This window comes from Sander lucioperca, chromosome 6, assembly GCF_008315115.2.
Source record: "Sander lucioperca isolate FBNREF2018 chromosome 6, SLUC_FBN_1.2, whole genome shotgun sequence".
In the NCBI taxonomy this organism is placed as follows: domain Eukaryota; kingdom Metazoa; phylum Chordata; class Actinopteri; order Perciformes; family Percidae; genus Sander; species Sander lucioperca.
Window position 1 is genome coordinate 9,429,804 of NC_050178.1, and position 16,974 is coordinate 9,446,777.

At 39.5% G+C, this 16,974-nt stretch overlaps 2 protein-coding genes across 3 annotated transcripts in view; one reads left to right on the forward strand and one right to left on the reverse strand.

Annotated features, from left to right (window-relative positions):
• The window catches only part of necab3 (N-terminal EF-hand calcium binding protein 3), a 36,676-nt gene extending 32,095 nt beyond the window's left edge, over positions 1 to 4,581 (reverse strand). The window contains exon 1 of the mRNA XM_031301802.2: positions 4,184 to 4,581. Within this exon, the coding sequence (XP_031157662.1) occupies positions 4,184 to 4,549 (366 nt within the window). The 5' untranslated portion in view covers positions 4,550 to 4,581. The remainder of the gene's footprint in view (positions 1 to 4,183) is intronic.
• A 1,257-nt stretch (positions 4,582 to 5,838) lies between these two features.
• Positions 5,839 to 15,475, forward strand: rbck1 (RanBP-type and C3HC4-type zinc finger containing 1). Of its 2 annotated transcripts, XM_036002441.1 has the most exons (14): positions 5,839 to 6,039; positions 6,130 to 6,177; positions 6,650 to 6,794; positions 7,155 to 7,251; positions 7,654 to 7,852; positions 8,991 to 9,121; positions 9,224 to 9,397; positions 10,279 to 10,439; positions 10,607 to 10,703; positions 11,183 to 11,362; positions 11,462 to 11,560; positions 14,027 to 14,170; positions 14,302 to 14,404; positions 14,451 to 15,475. In XM_036002441.1, the coding sequence occupies exons 2-13, from the start codon at positions 6,138 to 6,140 to the stop codon at positions 14,380 to 14,382; spliced, it is 1,548 nt and encodes a 515-aa protein (XP_035858334.1). In that variant the 5' UTR covers positions 5,839 to 6,039; positions 6,130 to 6,137; the 3' UTR covers positions 14,383 to 14,404; positions 14,451 to 15,475. The 2 variants fall into 2 exon arrangements, with proteins under 2 accessions (XP_035858334.1, XP_031157661.1); XM_031301801.2 differs by having other exon boundaries at positions 14,302 to 15,475.
• The last annotated feature ends 1,499 nt before the right edge of the window (positions 15,476 to 16,974 follow it).

Consider the following 16,974-nt stretch of genomic DNA (forward strand, 5'->3'; position numbering starts at 1 on the left):
ACTTGCTTCAGGGCTGGTGATACTAAACTAAACACAGATCAGCTGAAATCAACAATACAATAGAATGACTTCAGTAAGATGTGTGACTAACACTGGGAAAGCAATTCGTTCGCTGACATGAACAAAACACAAGAACATTCAACTGACTTATGGCTACCCAAAATGAGGGGTGGTAGTCAACTATGGGCAGCCTTGAAAACAGGCTGCCTTTTGGATGACAAAGGAAAATTCCAGTTTCCAATTCGCGGCAGAACATCAATACACAGCATGATTTTAAAAGACATAGATGCAGATCAAAGAAAAAAAAAAATAGAATCTATTACTCCAATATGTTATTGTCACTCACTAGCTTCAATTCTGAGATCTGACGATGACAAGGCAGGATCAAGGACCACAGACTGCACTGGGCAACCTCATAAATAATCAGACAGGTTTTAAATAAGTCCCCAGTGTAACCATAATCACCAAACCACTTATCTAGACTGAAAATGAAGGTTAGTGCCCTCAAAATGCCTATTATATAATCATCCATTGAATTGTTAAGTCGACACAACATGCATTTGCATGCACACTCAACTAAAGTACAGTGAATCAAAGCTGGAGTAGTTTGAAGTAGCTCTTGAAAATCAAATAGATGTTTACAATTGTTTGGCTGACAGTTTCAACGATCAGCTTTGTTTTCATGTCCAATATGTGGGTTAGATAATTGGACTAAACTGGAAAAACCATGCTCCATAAATCACTGTCAACTGGAGTCCCTGTGACCCAATGTAGCAACAAAATTAGCTGGTGACTAAAATGTTATCAATGGCCGGAAATAAGAGGATGAAAGTCTCTACTGTTCGCAGAGATGTCTTTCAAGAGATTACGCATTACAGAAACTAAGTTAGTATGGAGAGAACAGAATCTGAAACTGAATCTGACTTTAGTTTCAACCTATTCGTTAAAATTTAAACTGTATCCTTTTAATTAATTCAGCAAACACCATATTTCTTAAACCAGCAGTTTAAGACTATGACAAATGCAAATTTCTGCAATTCAAATACAACATTGGCACTATAATTTGTTTAAGAATCGATTTCCATAAGCAGCACAGTTATGAACCAGAGGCCCAAAATACAACTCATACATCAATACATCTAACTTCATCATTCATATATTTTGCGAAGAAGCCATGCAATGAAAATGAAAAAAGATGTGATCTGTTCTATTCTATCGATTTTATTCCCCTCCCTCAGTTTGTTGTTACCATTGTTAGCGGTCAGGACTGACATGCTTGTCAGCTTTGACCTACAGGTTATTAATAACAACAGAACCTGTCCCTCACTTTAATTTTCCAGAGGTCAATAAGCTGAAGGTCTGCACTTCTGTCCTCTGTCTGTCCATGTCTGTCTCTCCACAGCTTCAGTTCTGGCTAATAACAAAAGCCATGTCATTTCAAACCACTTCACAACACACTCATTGCTCGCTTTCGATTCATCTGTCTAGACTTAAAGGTGACTGGAAAGCTGCAAATTACTGTCTGTGTTATTTGATAAAGTGAATTTAATAGCATGATGACAGGGCATTCTGAGCCATCAACCCTCTCACATGAACATGAAATTCATATTCTACCTGCTGGTATACGACTTGCTTTAGGCTTCTGTACAATACAGTAAATCTCCTTTTCCCTTCTCAGTCAGCAGTCTTTTTATTTTCCTCCCTCTGCGCTGTAACAAATCTAAGCCACCCCTTCTTCCTGCTTGATTCAATGGAGAACAGTTACAGACAGTACGGTGAAAGTTGTTTGTTGTTCGGCTTTGTTTTTTAGGCTCTCCAGTGTCAGGAGAAGATAATGCATCATTTACAGCAAGTCCAGAAAAGGTCAGACCTGCTTCCCAGAGCGCTGCTGTTCTGATGTCATGTGGCAGGTGTTGAGACAGTGGGTTCTCTCAGGCTCTACTGACACAATGTTTTCTGCAGGGCTTAGATATGTTTGAAATAGAGGAAAACAGAGCACATGATATTTTATTGAGTATGTTCTATGTGCCATTTTCCTTGGGGATTCTTAGTAATTCACTAAGATGTTTATTTCTTTACGTTTCCTCGAATCCTCACATGCCATGCTTTTTTTGTTTTTGTTTCTCCAGCTCAAAAACAGCAAACAAAGAGCAGATGGAGAAAAGATGAACATCAGGAGAGGGAGGACAGCGATGCGAGAGAGAGAGAGAGAGAGAGAGAGAGAGAGAAAATCAGAGAGAGTGCTAGTGATGGAGTAAGTCTCAGAAATGCAAAACCGTGGGATACACAAAACAAAGACATTAGAAAAGCATCAACAATGTGGATGATGAAACCACCTCCGACCATCACCAGCGTCATCTCTGCTTCTTTATCATTTACTGACTGGCTCATTATCATGTGAAAAGGACTCAATATCAACCCACTATTGATGTATTGATCTCTCTGTTTGTTGCATGTTTTTTTATTATTTTTTTTAAGTAAATTGGTCTGATTACTACAAAGAATTCAAATACTTTTTACCCCATCTATTTAGTAATCAGGTGTTATTGTTTTTGTTTAATCTCCAGTAGACTATTGAAAATCAATGTGTACTGCAATAATAAAGTTCATCCACCGACATTATCTCTGAAAATCTATCGCCATTGATCTTCACACAACCTTTGCTCCAGGCACACACAATATTAATTCTTGTTTTTAGGCTTATTAGCTGACTTCATTGAGCCTATTTCACACTGTGAGGGCTGGTGGAAATACCTTTTAAATACGCTACCATATTCTAAAGTCAAACTCTGTCTGCAGAAATAATTGGGGAATCTACAGGCAGAAATAAGATGTCCAAAATCTGCACATTGTTTCTCCTTCACCAAATAAGAATGGAAAAACAAAACAAAAATGAGGTAAAAAGACACAATGAACAAATAAGCATGACAATCAAAACTAAAACAGCATGTCCTTGTCTTGCAGATTACTTTGTATTTCTAGACACCATAATCTCTGACACTGGCTGTTTTAGGAAATTCAAACACAGTTATGTTTTTGAGCCTGGAACCATAAAGCAGAGAGTGTTTGTGCTTCATCAACAGAGAAAACTCAAAGGATGAAGACCTTCGTTCACACTGCAAATTTTTATATGTGGCCCATATCAGATTCCAGTGTGAACTGGTTCCTGTCTTGAATAAGCGGCATGCACAAAAGAACAATACAACAAAAAGATCAGAATCCATGTGGTTTGAGTTGTTCACACTGTTATGGAAAAAAACCCCAGATCTGAGTCACATATGAGTAAAAAGCCACTTTTGCCTGCAGTGTGAACATAGCCTAAATGTGGAGGCACTCCGGTGCTGCACCCCGTTCAGGGACAGTTTGCACGGATGCAGTGACAATTCTGCCATGTGAGTAATGTGTCCGTTTTTAGACAAGGCTGCCTGGGTGCTGTATTCGTGACGGAGAAAGATGTCAGTAAGGGAAAGCTTAGATTTGGACACATAATTGGCCTACTAACCCAGAACATGTCAGTATGTGATGGATGCATAATTACGGTGTTGATGGATAGTTTCTGCTGCAGTGCTGCAGGTTAATCAGGCAGTGGGTGTTGTTGGTTTCAACTCCAATTGGGGTAGTCTGTGTGCATGTTTGTGTGTGTGTGTGTGTGTGTGTGTGTGTGTGTGTGTGTGTGTGTGTGTGTGTGTGTGTTGCTGCATAAAGCTTTGAAAACCCAGAGGTCTGTACAGTATGTGTGTGTGCAACAAAAAGAGCAGAACCCCCAGCAGTTCCTAAACCTGTCCGACTGTGAGAGCTTAATTTATCATGCAGAGGCAGCAGCTGCAGCTCTTCCTACTTTCCTCTGGCACACACACACACACACACACACACACACACACACACACACACACACACACACACACACACACTGCCTGACACCTTCATCTTTGGGTGTGTGATGTGGGTATACAAGAGAAAAACATTAAAACAAAAAAAGAGTCAAAATTAGATCAGATGATCAGTCATATAGCCTATTTCTCCACTCTTTATGATTTTATGCAATAGGCTATAAACTCCACGTTTACAGTTCATTTGACAAGACACTGAGAATACTTGCAAGATTAATAATAGCTGTAATAATTTGATAGAATACAAACAGTTTTCATGGTGATGTATAGAGTAAGAGAGTCAATGCACTCACATCATGAAAGATAGTAAGCCCTTGTCCGGCGCTGTGCAGCGGCTGCTGATGCTGCTGAGCCCGAAGATGCTTCTGTTTGGCCGACTGCAGGCACATAGTGATCATCTCCGTACAAGCCAGCATCTTTGAAACGCGTCGAGAAACACCGTGATAGGGCGGATCGCTCGTTGAACGGGAAAGCTTGAAGTAAAGTAACGGCAGTAGTCTGGAGGAGAGGCACGCTGCAGGTGTGACAGATACCAAGTGAAGGCGGAGCAGGCGGGGATTCGGCGATGCTCTGCAACTTTGTGGTGCGCTGCTGAGCAGAGCTGCCAGCCCCCTCCTGCTGGAGCCACAGTGATTGGCTCGTTTACCTGCGCCGTGCATCTGGATCACAGTGTTACTTCATCAGGACCACATGCTCCTTACAGCCTCCGATAACGTTTTGTTTATCTGTGTTGTCCGTCAATGCATGGAACACAAGTAGGCTAAACCTATATTCAAATGCACAAACTTCGGAATCAGAACTATAACCCTTTATGTGAATACTGTGATGCAGGGAGAGATCATTTAATTATTTTAGAGTTATTACTGTAACATAGGTTATTAACACTAAAGATGCAATTTGTTTATCTTATCTCGTGCTTCTTATGTAGGGGTCAAATATACAGTCAGGTTAAAATTTACATTGAATGTAAAGTTTAACGTGAAGATTTTGATGCATGTGTCAGAAACAACTTTGAGCTGTAAAATTCCACTAGACCACATTTATCAGACACTGCCATCTACTGGATGTTGGAAGTCATTGTTTTGACATTCTTCTTTTTTTTTTTTTTTTTAAATATAATTCTATACTAATTAATAATTTGTAGTTGTACCTTTGAACTGTAGGCATAATTGGTGTAGGATAGCCCATTGGTTGCAGTAATTAAAAGTGGGAAATTAAAACGACGGTGTGAACACGGTGAGATAGGCTACCTACTTAAAGGACATATTTCATTGGTTTTTAGACTATTTAAAATCAAAATCATAAAAACTGTTCTAGGAGTAGTAAGTCGAGGGGCGGAGCACAGCGATTCCAAGCGACCCTTTTAGATTTCCTCTTCCTTTCAAAACTATCCAGTTAGGGATATTCTAAAAGGACAAAATAATTAAAATTAATTTAAAAAATAAAATAAAATAAAATAATAAAAAAAATAATAAAACTCTTGGTTAATAATGTTATAATAATAATGAAATATTGTATACACAAATGTCGTTTTGCACAAATTCCCCGTGTGGAATGCACTACAAAACTACTTTCTATGCTCAACAAATGTATAAAAAAGGTCAGTAGCGCCCAGGCCAGGAAACTGTACATTTGTGTCTGAATTTAACTTTTATAGCTATTATTATACTATGCATTTTTTTTTTTTGCTTTGATATTCTTTAGTACTATTTCGATACTTCAACCTTGTTTTTTATTTACTATGGCCATCATTTACTGACGTTTTATTTCCCATAGTGGAGAATTGTTAAAATGACAATGTTCTGTTCAGGACGTATGACTGTTATTTGTGAAATATTGCTACTTGAACATTGAGTTTGTCACGGGAATATGCTTTAATTGTGTTTTAAATAAAGATGTAAAAAAAAAAAAAAAAAAAAAAAAAAAAATTTCCTCTTCCTGAACTTGAGTCAGTTTCACTTTCCGTTCTACCTATTGATAAGTGAGAGCTAGACAACGCGGCAGAAAAAGAGAACAACAGTAGTTCAGTCTTTACTTGGCTGTGATTTTACTTCAAATTAAACATATAAACTACACGTCTTACATTTAGGTCGACTAGAGGAAGTGTGTGTTGTATGCGGACAGGACTGCAGCAACACCACCCGAGAAGGTTGGATGTGAACTTGTCTTATGGACTATAGTCTGTTTTATCATAATTGCTATGTTCGCGCGATACATTCTGTGCTACCTGTCGTTTCAGGTGTAATTATGGCCTCTGAAGTTACATCGAGAGTCGAGTTGAAAGAGGGTGAGCAGCTCAACTTGGTTTCGATTTTGTTATGAACGATCTAATGTCATGTCACAAATCCTACTTTTAATATACGACATGTAATTAATGTCTGTATGAAAAAATGTTTTATATAGGCTTATGTTACTGTTTAGCATTGCATTATATCAGTGTTTTCAGAGGATAGTTAAAGTGGGTCATTGTTTTGATTAGTCATTAACCTTACGTTCTCTAGTTAGGCCCATAAAAGTCCAATTGAATTAAAGAACAGTCGTAGTACGTTAACTAGGCTATTTAATATTTTTCAACCTTAATACTCTTGATGTTTGATGTGTAGGCTAGCTATGTGTGAGACGAGAGGGGGAGAAAACTATAGTCAAAGCACAAATACACAAAACAGTGCCATCCAGTGGTAACAGTCATCACTAAGGAGAAATGAAGTGTGTTGATAATAACAAGCCACGTGAGGAATCTTCCTTTGCTTCCTGTGCAGCGGAGGAACTGGCCCTCTCTCTGAGTGAAGCCCTCAACAGCGGGGACGAACAGGAAGCAGTCAAACTGTGCCAGAGACTGTCACAATTGTCTGTTCCAGTGTCTGTCACGGTCCACAGTCAGGCCTACCCTCAGGACTCCATAAGGTGGGACACATCTTATTTTGGCCAAATGGTTCCAAACCAACAACCAAAACAGGAACTTGGTTGCCTCTGGGGAAGGACTTCCATCTTTATAAGGGCAGTGTTTACTTTTAGAGTGAGGTCTGCTTGGAATTGGAATTCTGTAATTGATAAGGATACGAGAATGAAGGTCAAGTGTGGCAACGAGAAATTAAAAACAAAAGTGTGTGTGTGTGTGTGTGTGTGTGTGTGTGTGTGTGTGTGTGTGTGTCTGTGTGTGTGGTTACTACTGTATTTAGAAGTTTGAAAGAAGTGGAGGTTGGATACATATTTAATATAAAAATCAAGACAAGGCCACAGGTGTCATTGTTTTCTATTCAATAGGTTGCGGGTTGGAGTGGAGGATGCTCAGTCAGATGCCTACATCCCAGTGACTGTTGTGGTTTCTTGTGACATGACAATTGCACAACTTAAAGACAAGGTACTGATGTGACAGCACAACACTTACAGCAGATGATCTAAAAGCCTTATTTATTTATTTTTTTTAAATTACTTTAACATCTATAAAATCTTACAAACCTGTAAAACCTTATCAGTGATATTAAGTCTCCTTTGTATTGTCATCAAACATTAACTGTACAGTAGTATGTGGTAATAGGTCAATGGGCCTCTGTTATTGTGTTTAAAGCTTTATTGTTTTAATTTAGGTCTTTAAAGCATGACATTTAATTGATGCTATAATTCGTTCATATATAGGTTATTTTGTGGGGTTTTTAGGTGAATGTGCATGAACACAAATACAGTGCATTCACACTTTCTGTAAAAAATGTTGAATCAAAATGTCATTGAATAATTTGTCCATCCCTCATTTTGACGTTCACAGATCAGCCATGACTTTGGGTTCCTCCCCTCGCTGCAGCGTTGGGTGATCGGGAAGCGATTGGCCCACGATCAGGAGTCGTTGTATAGCCACGGTGTCCGTCAGGACGGAGACCAGGCTTTCCTGTTCATCCTCTCCGCCGAAGCTGCTCATCTCACACGGCACCAATACAAGCAGGACCAGGAGCAACAACGCATAGAGGGTCAGTAACACCTGCACGCGCGCACGCACACACACACACACACACACACACACACACACACACACACACACACACACACACACAGATCAAGTCTGCAAATAACAGTTATTTTCTTTCTCAGTTAATCAGTTTAATTAAAAACCAATCAGTCTGTCAAACATATCGTCTGTTGAATATGTAGTCATTGTTATGTCATTATTGCGAATGAAACCCAGACAGGGTGATGCAGGACATCGACCCAAATTCACTATAACGATCCCCTCACTCTACATTATCCTGCTTATTACGCAGCTAATCAATCATTTGGCACAAAATATTGATTTAAAAATTATTTTATTGATTTAAAAATGGTCCTCCAGAGTTTATGATCAGAACTGCCTCCATAGCAACGGTCTGTTATTCATGGCAGCAGTCTGCTATTCAGAAATAACAGACCACAGAATGCTGTTATTGACCAATCAGAATTGAGTATTCAACAGAGCAGTGTAATACTGACTCATAACAACCAGAGTGCATAGTGATGAATATAATTATTTAATGACTATCTACTCCTGCTATTGTAGTTCTTTTCTTTTTTTAAAGGCCCTCCCACACAGGTATTTTCAGTTAATCTGGCTGATTAGACCTCTTCCCAGGACTGTGTGGGTGTGTCTAGACTGATTGATTGACACCTTTCTTTCAGCTTTTTTGCACCTGATAGGGCAGGGCAAATTACACCTTAATCATTCTTATTGGTAGATGAAATTTCTGACATAATAAATTCCTATCAAAGCTCCGGCCCACCTTCAACCTGAGCAGAGGTCTAAGAGGCCACAATAACTGAAATCAGAGGCTTTAAAAAAAATAACAGTTCCATTTCAATACCTTTTGAGTTTTAGGGATGAATAACAAACTACTTAGGCAATACTAAGTTTTAATTAGGCAAAATCGGATCAAATAATAAGTAAACAAACCAAAGAAACTGTCCAATCATACAATGCATACGTGTTATTTGACAATGTTTGTTATTTGATAAAGACACGTTTTGGTCAGTACTGAAAATATATTGAGTTTCAAAACCCGCCTTGATTACAGGTGGAATTAACAACTCATCTTACCGGTTAAATTTAAGTTTTATAGAATGATAATTCATTCTCAGGCATCGTGGAGTCAATGCAACTTTTTCCCAGAGGGCTGGGCGGAGGTGGTGGTGAGAAGACTGCTCCTCCTCCAGAGACTCAACATATTCCTCCTCCTCCTCCTAAACCTGCCGTGCCTCCTAAACCTCAGGTCAGAATACAACCTCTGCATTTAGACATTGCCAGCAGTGTGACTGAGCCTGTGAGTCTAAATGACTGTAAAGGGATTCTGTATATCTGTGTCTGGGTGTAGTTGGGCTGGGCCTGTGCTATGTGTACATTCTTGAATAAACCAACGCGTCCTGGCTGTGAGATGTGTGGAGGGGACCGGCCAGAGGATTACCAGGTGCCTGACATCTACAAGCCAGACCAGGAGGAGGTTCTTCGAATTCAGCAGGAACAACTGGCCATGTTGCAGTACGAACAGGTAACAATGCTGTTCATTAAAAATCAGGCAACTACGATTCCTGGAATAGTTTCAGCCTGATGCCGAATCTAATTTTCTTGTGTGGGGGCCAATCGGCAAAAGACCTGCAACACAGCGCCGCTTAGCTAGAGTCATCTTTTTACTTCTAAAACTTGAAATGTTTATTATTGAGGACATAGTTGTCCTCCCTATTTACAGGGGCAGAATATTATAAACACCTCTCAATATAATGCAGTTCAGGACAACACCCTCACAAACATATAATTGAAATAATAGCTCTCTGACAATGTCAAAAAAAACTTGGCCATTACATGCGTCCCAAAAGTAAACTTTTTGGCGTAAAAGCCGTATTTGATTGTATAAGATTGTACTGATGTAACCGAACTCAGTGGCCACTGAGTGTATAGTAAGCCGGGGCTTTGTTTGCCAGCTTTCCAACAAGGTTTTACATTTATGAGAGAAGAAAATGTCTGTAGTCCATATCAGCCACCAGCTTAAATTGTTTGTATATTTTGTTCTGTGACATATTTTTGTTAATATTCCAATTTTGAAGCTATGCAATGTTGCGTGCCATTCTCATCTTACAATTTGCATACATTTTGATATCATATAGATAAAATCAATGTGGGTGTAGGTCTTTGTTAGCCACAGAGCTGATGATGCACTGATTTTGGAAAGTAAAACTTAATAGAGTAGAGTCCAAAAAAAATTTGGTGGTGATGCTCATGGAAACTATTGAAGCAGATGCCAAGAGCTTTTTGTTTTCAACAGTCTTCAGAGGTTTCACTTCCCATCCAGATAATGGTGTTCGTAATGAATCATGGCAGTTTGTAGTGAATCTCTGTACTGTGATTGCCTCCCTCCCTTTGTGGGTTATGAAGGCTCAGAAGGAGGAACGGGAGAGGAACTTCCTGCACTTGTTGGCAACAGAAGACCAGAACCTTATCTCCAACGCCACAGAGACAGACTGTCCCATCTGCTTCTCTCCCCTGGAGCCACAAGAGGGTATCGTGCTCAGAGAGTGCCTACACACCTTCTGCAGGTCTGACACAATGAATCATTTTGTGTTTTTGTCATATGTTGTAAAAGGGATAAAAGTATTTTTTTCTGCTTTCTAAAAGTCTGCAATGGCCACGTACATGCCATTATCTGCAGCATGTGCAAACGTTAATATTTAAAGACTGTGTGTATGTGTGTGTCGTTGTTAAGGGAGTGTCTAAAAGGGACAATAGTGAACAGTCAAGATGCTGAGGTGTCCTGTCCTGAGAAATGTGACAGCAAGCTACTGGACCGAGAGATCAAAGCGGTGAGTGTAAGACAGGAGAACAACAAACTTTTGGATGGTCAAAATCTCAAAATTGATGGAAAATAATAACTTACAAAAAAATATGATAATCCACACACTTACATGTTCCATCTGTGACCAGATTATAATTTCAGATCTTTCAATGGACATTGATTACAGAAAACAAATTTCAAAATAAACTGAGCACAATGTAGACCTAATGTGATGTGACCTGTAAAATGTAAGCTCTTGTGTTAGTGGAGCATGCAACATAAAAGCACATATGTGCTGCTTATTATTCATCTTAATTATTTATAAGAATCTTAGTAGTATAACTACACAGTATGTTCTCTCTCTCTCTCTCTCTCTCTCTCTCTCTCTCTCTCTCTCTTTCTCTCTCTCTCTCTCTCTCTCTCTCTCTCTCTCTCTCTCTCTCTCTCTCTCTCTCTCTCTCTCTCTCTCTCTCTCTCTCTCTCTCTCTCGTATGATCCTGGATACAGTTGCTCACAGAAGAGGAGCACCAGCGGTTTCTGGAGTTGCGTCTGAACATTGCAGAAAGCCGCTCAGAGCACAGCTTCCACTGTAAGACTCCCAACTGTCGAGGGTGGTGCATCTACGAGGATGAAGTCAATGAGTTCCACTGTGAACTCTGCAATGAAACCAACTGCATTCTCTGCAGGGTAGTTTTCTGACATTCACTATATTAACTGACCAATATTATCTTACTGTGTAGTAATAGTAGAAGCACCAAACATAAAGGAAGTTGTGTGTGTTTGCAGGCCATCCATAGTGGCATGAATTGCAAGGACTACCAGGATGACCTGCGCATCCGAGCAGAGAACGACCAGGCGGCTCAGCAAACTAAGCAGATGCTAGAGGTAGGTCGACCTTAAAGCTGCAGGCTGTTGCACTGTTGATGACATTTGGCAATAAACACTTGTGTGCTCTTTGGTGCTTGCCAATCAGGGTTGATTGAGAAACACGTGCAGCAGTAGCAACCTTAGTACAAATAAACAAAAAACACTTCCTGTGCAGCACTACCGTTTGGCACCAGTGCACTACTCAGTAAACCATGAACCAGTACAGAAGGTTCTGAATGGGGCTTAAATGTAACTTAAGTGCTTTATTACATCCTTTAGGAGTCAACCTAAACACTGTTGAAGATTAAAAAAATTTTTTTATACCATGTTCTGGGTGAATACTCTTTTAGTGAATACTAAAAAGGGATGTAGGATACCTTCTAGAGTAGTTTCGGTGAAACTGACTGTTTACTGTTCTAAATGAATGCGCTATATTAAAACAAAAAGGAAATGTGAATCTGTTATTTCCAACTCGTCCTCTGACCACCACAGGATGGCGCTAACACACAAGCTGCAAGAAGTAAGTTATACTGCCCCTCTGAACTGACTGAAAAGTATATCGTTTTGGGGACTGTTACGACCCCTTTTCTGCCTACTGTTGGCTTCTCTGGCTTTCCTGGCTTCCTGATAGGCCTCAACCAAGACTATTTGTCTATAAATAGTCTTGGTTGAGGCCTACCCAGGTGTCCGCCAATTAGCTGACGAACCCTCCCAAACTGCCAGCTCAGCCAGGAAAGCCAGAGAAGCCAACAGCAGGCAGAAAAGGGAGGGGTCGTAACAGGGACAATGACATGGCTGGATAGCTAGCTTGTCTTGTTGTTCAACACACTGTCAAATGATTTTTACTGATTGCCAACTGTACACAATGTTATTGACTTTGGATCTTGCTAGCATAGCGTTAGCTTTCTGGCTCGTAGCTAAGCTGAAGGGTTCTACGAGCAGAGCGGACTATAGATATCTCCTGTTGCTAAAGGGAGGCAAGTCGTATCTAAGGTCTTTCCTATTTCCTGGAGGAGTGAACAATGTTTGCATTGCATAAGAACCTTCTAGGATGGGAATGATTGTTCCAGGTATTAGTCCACCCCATTGACATATATAAAATGGACCAACAGATCCCATTGCTCTGGACGGAGAGCAGTGAAGGTCATTAGAAGCACTTTTCCGGTGATGGCTGAGCGTTACTGCGCAGCCTCAAACTGAGCTCGACGACGTAGATGTGACGTGAGCAACCTGTCTGAAAGTTGTAAGTCTTCTGGTAGCTGTGCCAAGAGAAATCTCAATCATTCCCAATCTTGCAGAGACGGAGAGCGTAGGTGTAAAGAGATAACATAGGCACAGGCTAATTTTTGCTAACTAAAATGCTAGTTAACATTAGTAATTACACTTAAACAGCTAATGTGAGACGAAACTGCCTGCGCGCTTCTCCTGTACTGTACGGTAATTTCTCTACTGTGCGACAGTAAGTCGCGTGGTTATGACACAATCATTAGCCTATTTTTACAAAAGCGTCTGCTACGGAGCCATAACGTGAGATACAAGGTAATGGAGCCTTTTATACATTGTCGTGTTTCTTTAGAAATAAACAACGGACAAATAGAGTCTTTAAACGCTTCAGATGTAAAGTTATTCGCTGTCAAAGTGGCGCCCAAATGAATGGCAGTCAATGGAATGCTAACGGGAGGTGATGGCTTGGTAGCATTAAAATGGCGCCATAGGAGGTTCGCGGTCCGTGGAGAGGCTTACCCCCTTGGTCCAACCCTCAGGCGTAACCAGGGAAACAGAGTTATTGTTAGGATAAACTTTAGATTTCGATTGTAAAACAAATTAAAATATAAACTAATGTTTTAAAAATACGTCATTTGGCAAGTGACCATGGTATAAGCGGGTTAATGCCCTTTGAGGTGTCCATTGTCAGGTATTAATGGACGACGGCGAAGCGCTGAAGTCCATTAATCATTGGGCATTAACCCTTACACAATTCACATAGAACTTTGAATTATTTGTGTGTAATGGCCTGTAAATATTTGATGATGAATCATGAATAGAGGTAAGGCTAACTGTCTGCACTTATTCTATAGAGTCAACTTTAAATTCTGTCCAATTAATGTTTCATAAGTTTGTAGTTAGTTGTACACTCTATATTTTAATATCCATTTTATTATGTTCCAGCAACACCTCGGGTTCTGTGTCCTTAACTCCAGACTGTCTTTCAGTTTGGTCCATGCTTTCACAAGGCCAGCTTACTCAAAGCAAAGTGGCCAGGGTTTTTTCCCCATGATCTAAGATTAATATATCTATTACTTCTGAGTTGGGTGTATGGCTGGGATTTTGTTGCTGCTTTGTGTACTTTTTAAAATCACCCATCAGTCATCTTGAATGCAAGTGTAATTCAGTGTTGATTGTCTAAGTAGTTGTACTGTATTATTTGAGCATTTCTTCCTGTGGCTACTTTAAATTTTACACAGTCCCTGTTTTTCAATAAAGAGCCTGCTACAGAATGGAGAGGCCATGAAATGTCCACGGTGTGACATCATCGTCCAGAAAAAAGATGGCTGTGATTGGATCTGCTGTTTGATGTGCAAGACAGAGATCTGCTGGGTTACCAAACAAGCTCGCTGGGGACCAAATGTAAAAATACTCACCTACCTGTGAAGTAGAAAAAAACAAACACTTTTCACGGTCTTGGTTCAGTATTCAGGAAAGTTGGTGCATGTGTTTGAGCTGTGTGTATGACTGTTTGTTGTTGTTGTATCTTACAGGGCAGTGGCGACACATCTGGGGGCTGCAGATGCAGAGTCAATCATCAACCTTGCCATCCCAACTGCCAAAATTGCCACTGAGGGAAGCACACTAATGAACACACTGCTGCAATCACATGCAACATCTGAAGAAACGCAGACCTTAGCTGATGCTTGGGCTGTCAATGCTCTGTGTTCTTCACTTACTTTTAGCCTTGTTTTTAATGGTATAGTAACAAGACACTCTACTTTGTTTGTGCAGTAGCAATGATGCAATATGAATGCTATACACAAAGCTATACAAACTGCCAGCGCTATCTACATCTCCACAGCTGAGGATACGAACTGTCAAAATTGTGAAAAAAAAAAAGCTTTACTGGGATCTTCTGCTATAAAAATCCTTTGCTGTCAGGAATTAATGCTTAGTATACATTTGACCTCTGGCTACTGCTTTCATCACAATCCAGTTTGATGAGCCAGCAATCCTACTGTGTGTGCTTGAGTTTAATTCAAAACTTGACTGGATAAACACACCAAAATATCCTTTTAATCTTTTACACAAAAATGCAAGAAAATGCTTATACTCAAATACAGTATATAAAAATGCCACCCCACAGCTAATAATTACAAAAATATTGCATTCTTGTTTCTCTCCTGTGTGAAGTATGGTTACACATAATTAACTACAACTAACAATAACGTTAATTTATGATTCAATTTTTATTTTTAACAACTCATCATTTAGTCAATATAACACCGGAACTAACAATGAGTGTTACGATTGCTGGATATTTTCCTGGAAGTGATATCTTCCTAAGTAAACTGACCAAAATGTTTTTTGAAGTTGTAACCACTGTTTGTTTGCGGACTAAAATATTGATTTATTATCAGTACTATAAAAGCAATATATTTTCTTTCAGTCGACTAATCAGGCTGTGGTGAAAGATGTTGTTTACGATGAATGTGTTCATAAAGGAAAAACAAGCTGCTGGAGCACTTTTCTCCATACTGCATAATTAATGCTGTATTTTGTGTCTTGTATTCAGGACTTTAACTGTAGTTCTTCCCTCTTCTCATTCTTCAAGAACTACAGTAATGAATGTGCTTTGTCCGGTATCCATGAAGTTTGTTGGGCTTCACTTGCATTTTTTTTAAAGAGACATGCCTCAACTCCAATAAACTGGAACCACAAGTATATCATGATAGCATTATTGTAACATAATGAAAACTGTTTACATTGAGCTTAAAGAACAACCAGTCGGACAAAGGACAGCTGAGGCTGATGAAGTGTAGCTGAAGCTGAAAAAGGTCCGCTCAATCCAATAGGATAGCTGAAGCTGTTGAGATAAACTTGACAAAGTATACTTGACATTTTCCTAAAATGGCCCATGTACAGTTATTAAAAACACGATTAGAAAAAATGTAGTCATTTACTTTTTACATGACTTTAGTTTTAAACTATTTGCATGATTTATTTAAAGGCTCAGGTGGATCTTCCTCAAATCTGAAAATATGTCCTTGCTGTATAAAAATGGTATTTAGTTGGTAGCTCTATAGTGCAAATCTTAATACCAGTGTACTTTGCTAGGACAATCCATCCATCTTCTTCCTCTTATCCGGTAACGGGTCGCGGGGGTAGCAGCTCCAGCAGGGGACAGGGGACTTTGCTAGGACAATATATAAATCATATCAGGTACATGTGAATTACTGCGTCCAAACCTGTACATTGGAACATTTTCACTCTAGTTTATTAGCATTCTCTTGTACAACTTTACATTAGTAGGACAGTTTCATTATAACAAAATAAACATAAAAAGGCAGGTAAATCATTTAGTGCATTGACAAATGAAAACCACCAAGTGCAGATACATGGTGCATAACGATACTGCTGAACAGCTACACTCTGAGCGTCCTTAGATATGTTCCAGGTCACCTTCACTGAGTTTTGTAGATCCCCCTACCAGCTAACCAGTGGTTCACTATAAAAGGCAATAAACCAATCAACCATGATATATGATGTTGCCCAAGAATTTAGTTCCTAATACAGCAAACTGACTAGCTGTTGTGCTGTACAATGTAGGTGACCTAGAAGTCAATAATTCAGAAGATTTTCTGTTAAGCAAAATACATCATTAAAGACTACAGACAACCCAATTCACCATCTTAGAATGACGGAAAACTAAGCAATCCCCCATTACTTTAAATGTGTGATCAAATGAAAATGACTGGAACATTGGAATGAGCTGGACTGCCTCTGACATGCAAATGCTACACTCAAAGCAATCCAACTTACTAAAATAGCATGTGTTAAAGCTAAATTTATGTTTAAAACAAAAAAACCCTTGGATAGCATTCATTTGAAGGCTCGGGTGTTTTTTCCCCAACAGGAGCACCCTTACAGTGAGAAAAGCACCTATCAAACTGATTTTAAAGTGATTTTGCAAAACCGATGCAGTCAGTGCAAACTGGGTCCCCACTGTGCCAACCCTAAGACCACATTCTCCACTTCATTTTACCTGCTGTTTATCCCAGCTCTGATCTTTTATGTTACGAGGCATTGAGTGAGTGCGTGTGTTGCTAAACTGTGAGGAGAGATTTAATCATCTACTCCATAAAAAGTGACGCAGAAAGCATACCCTAATCATTACAGGCCATGAAACACAGACCCATTTTAAGGTTATGCAACCAAACAGT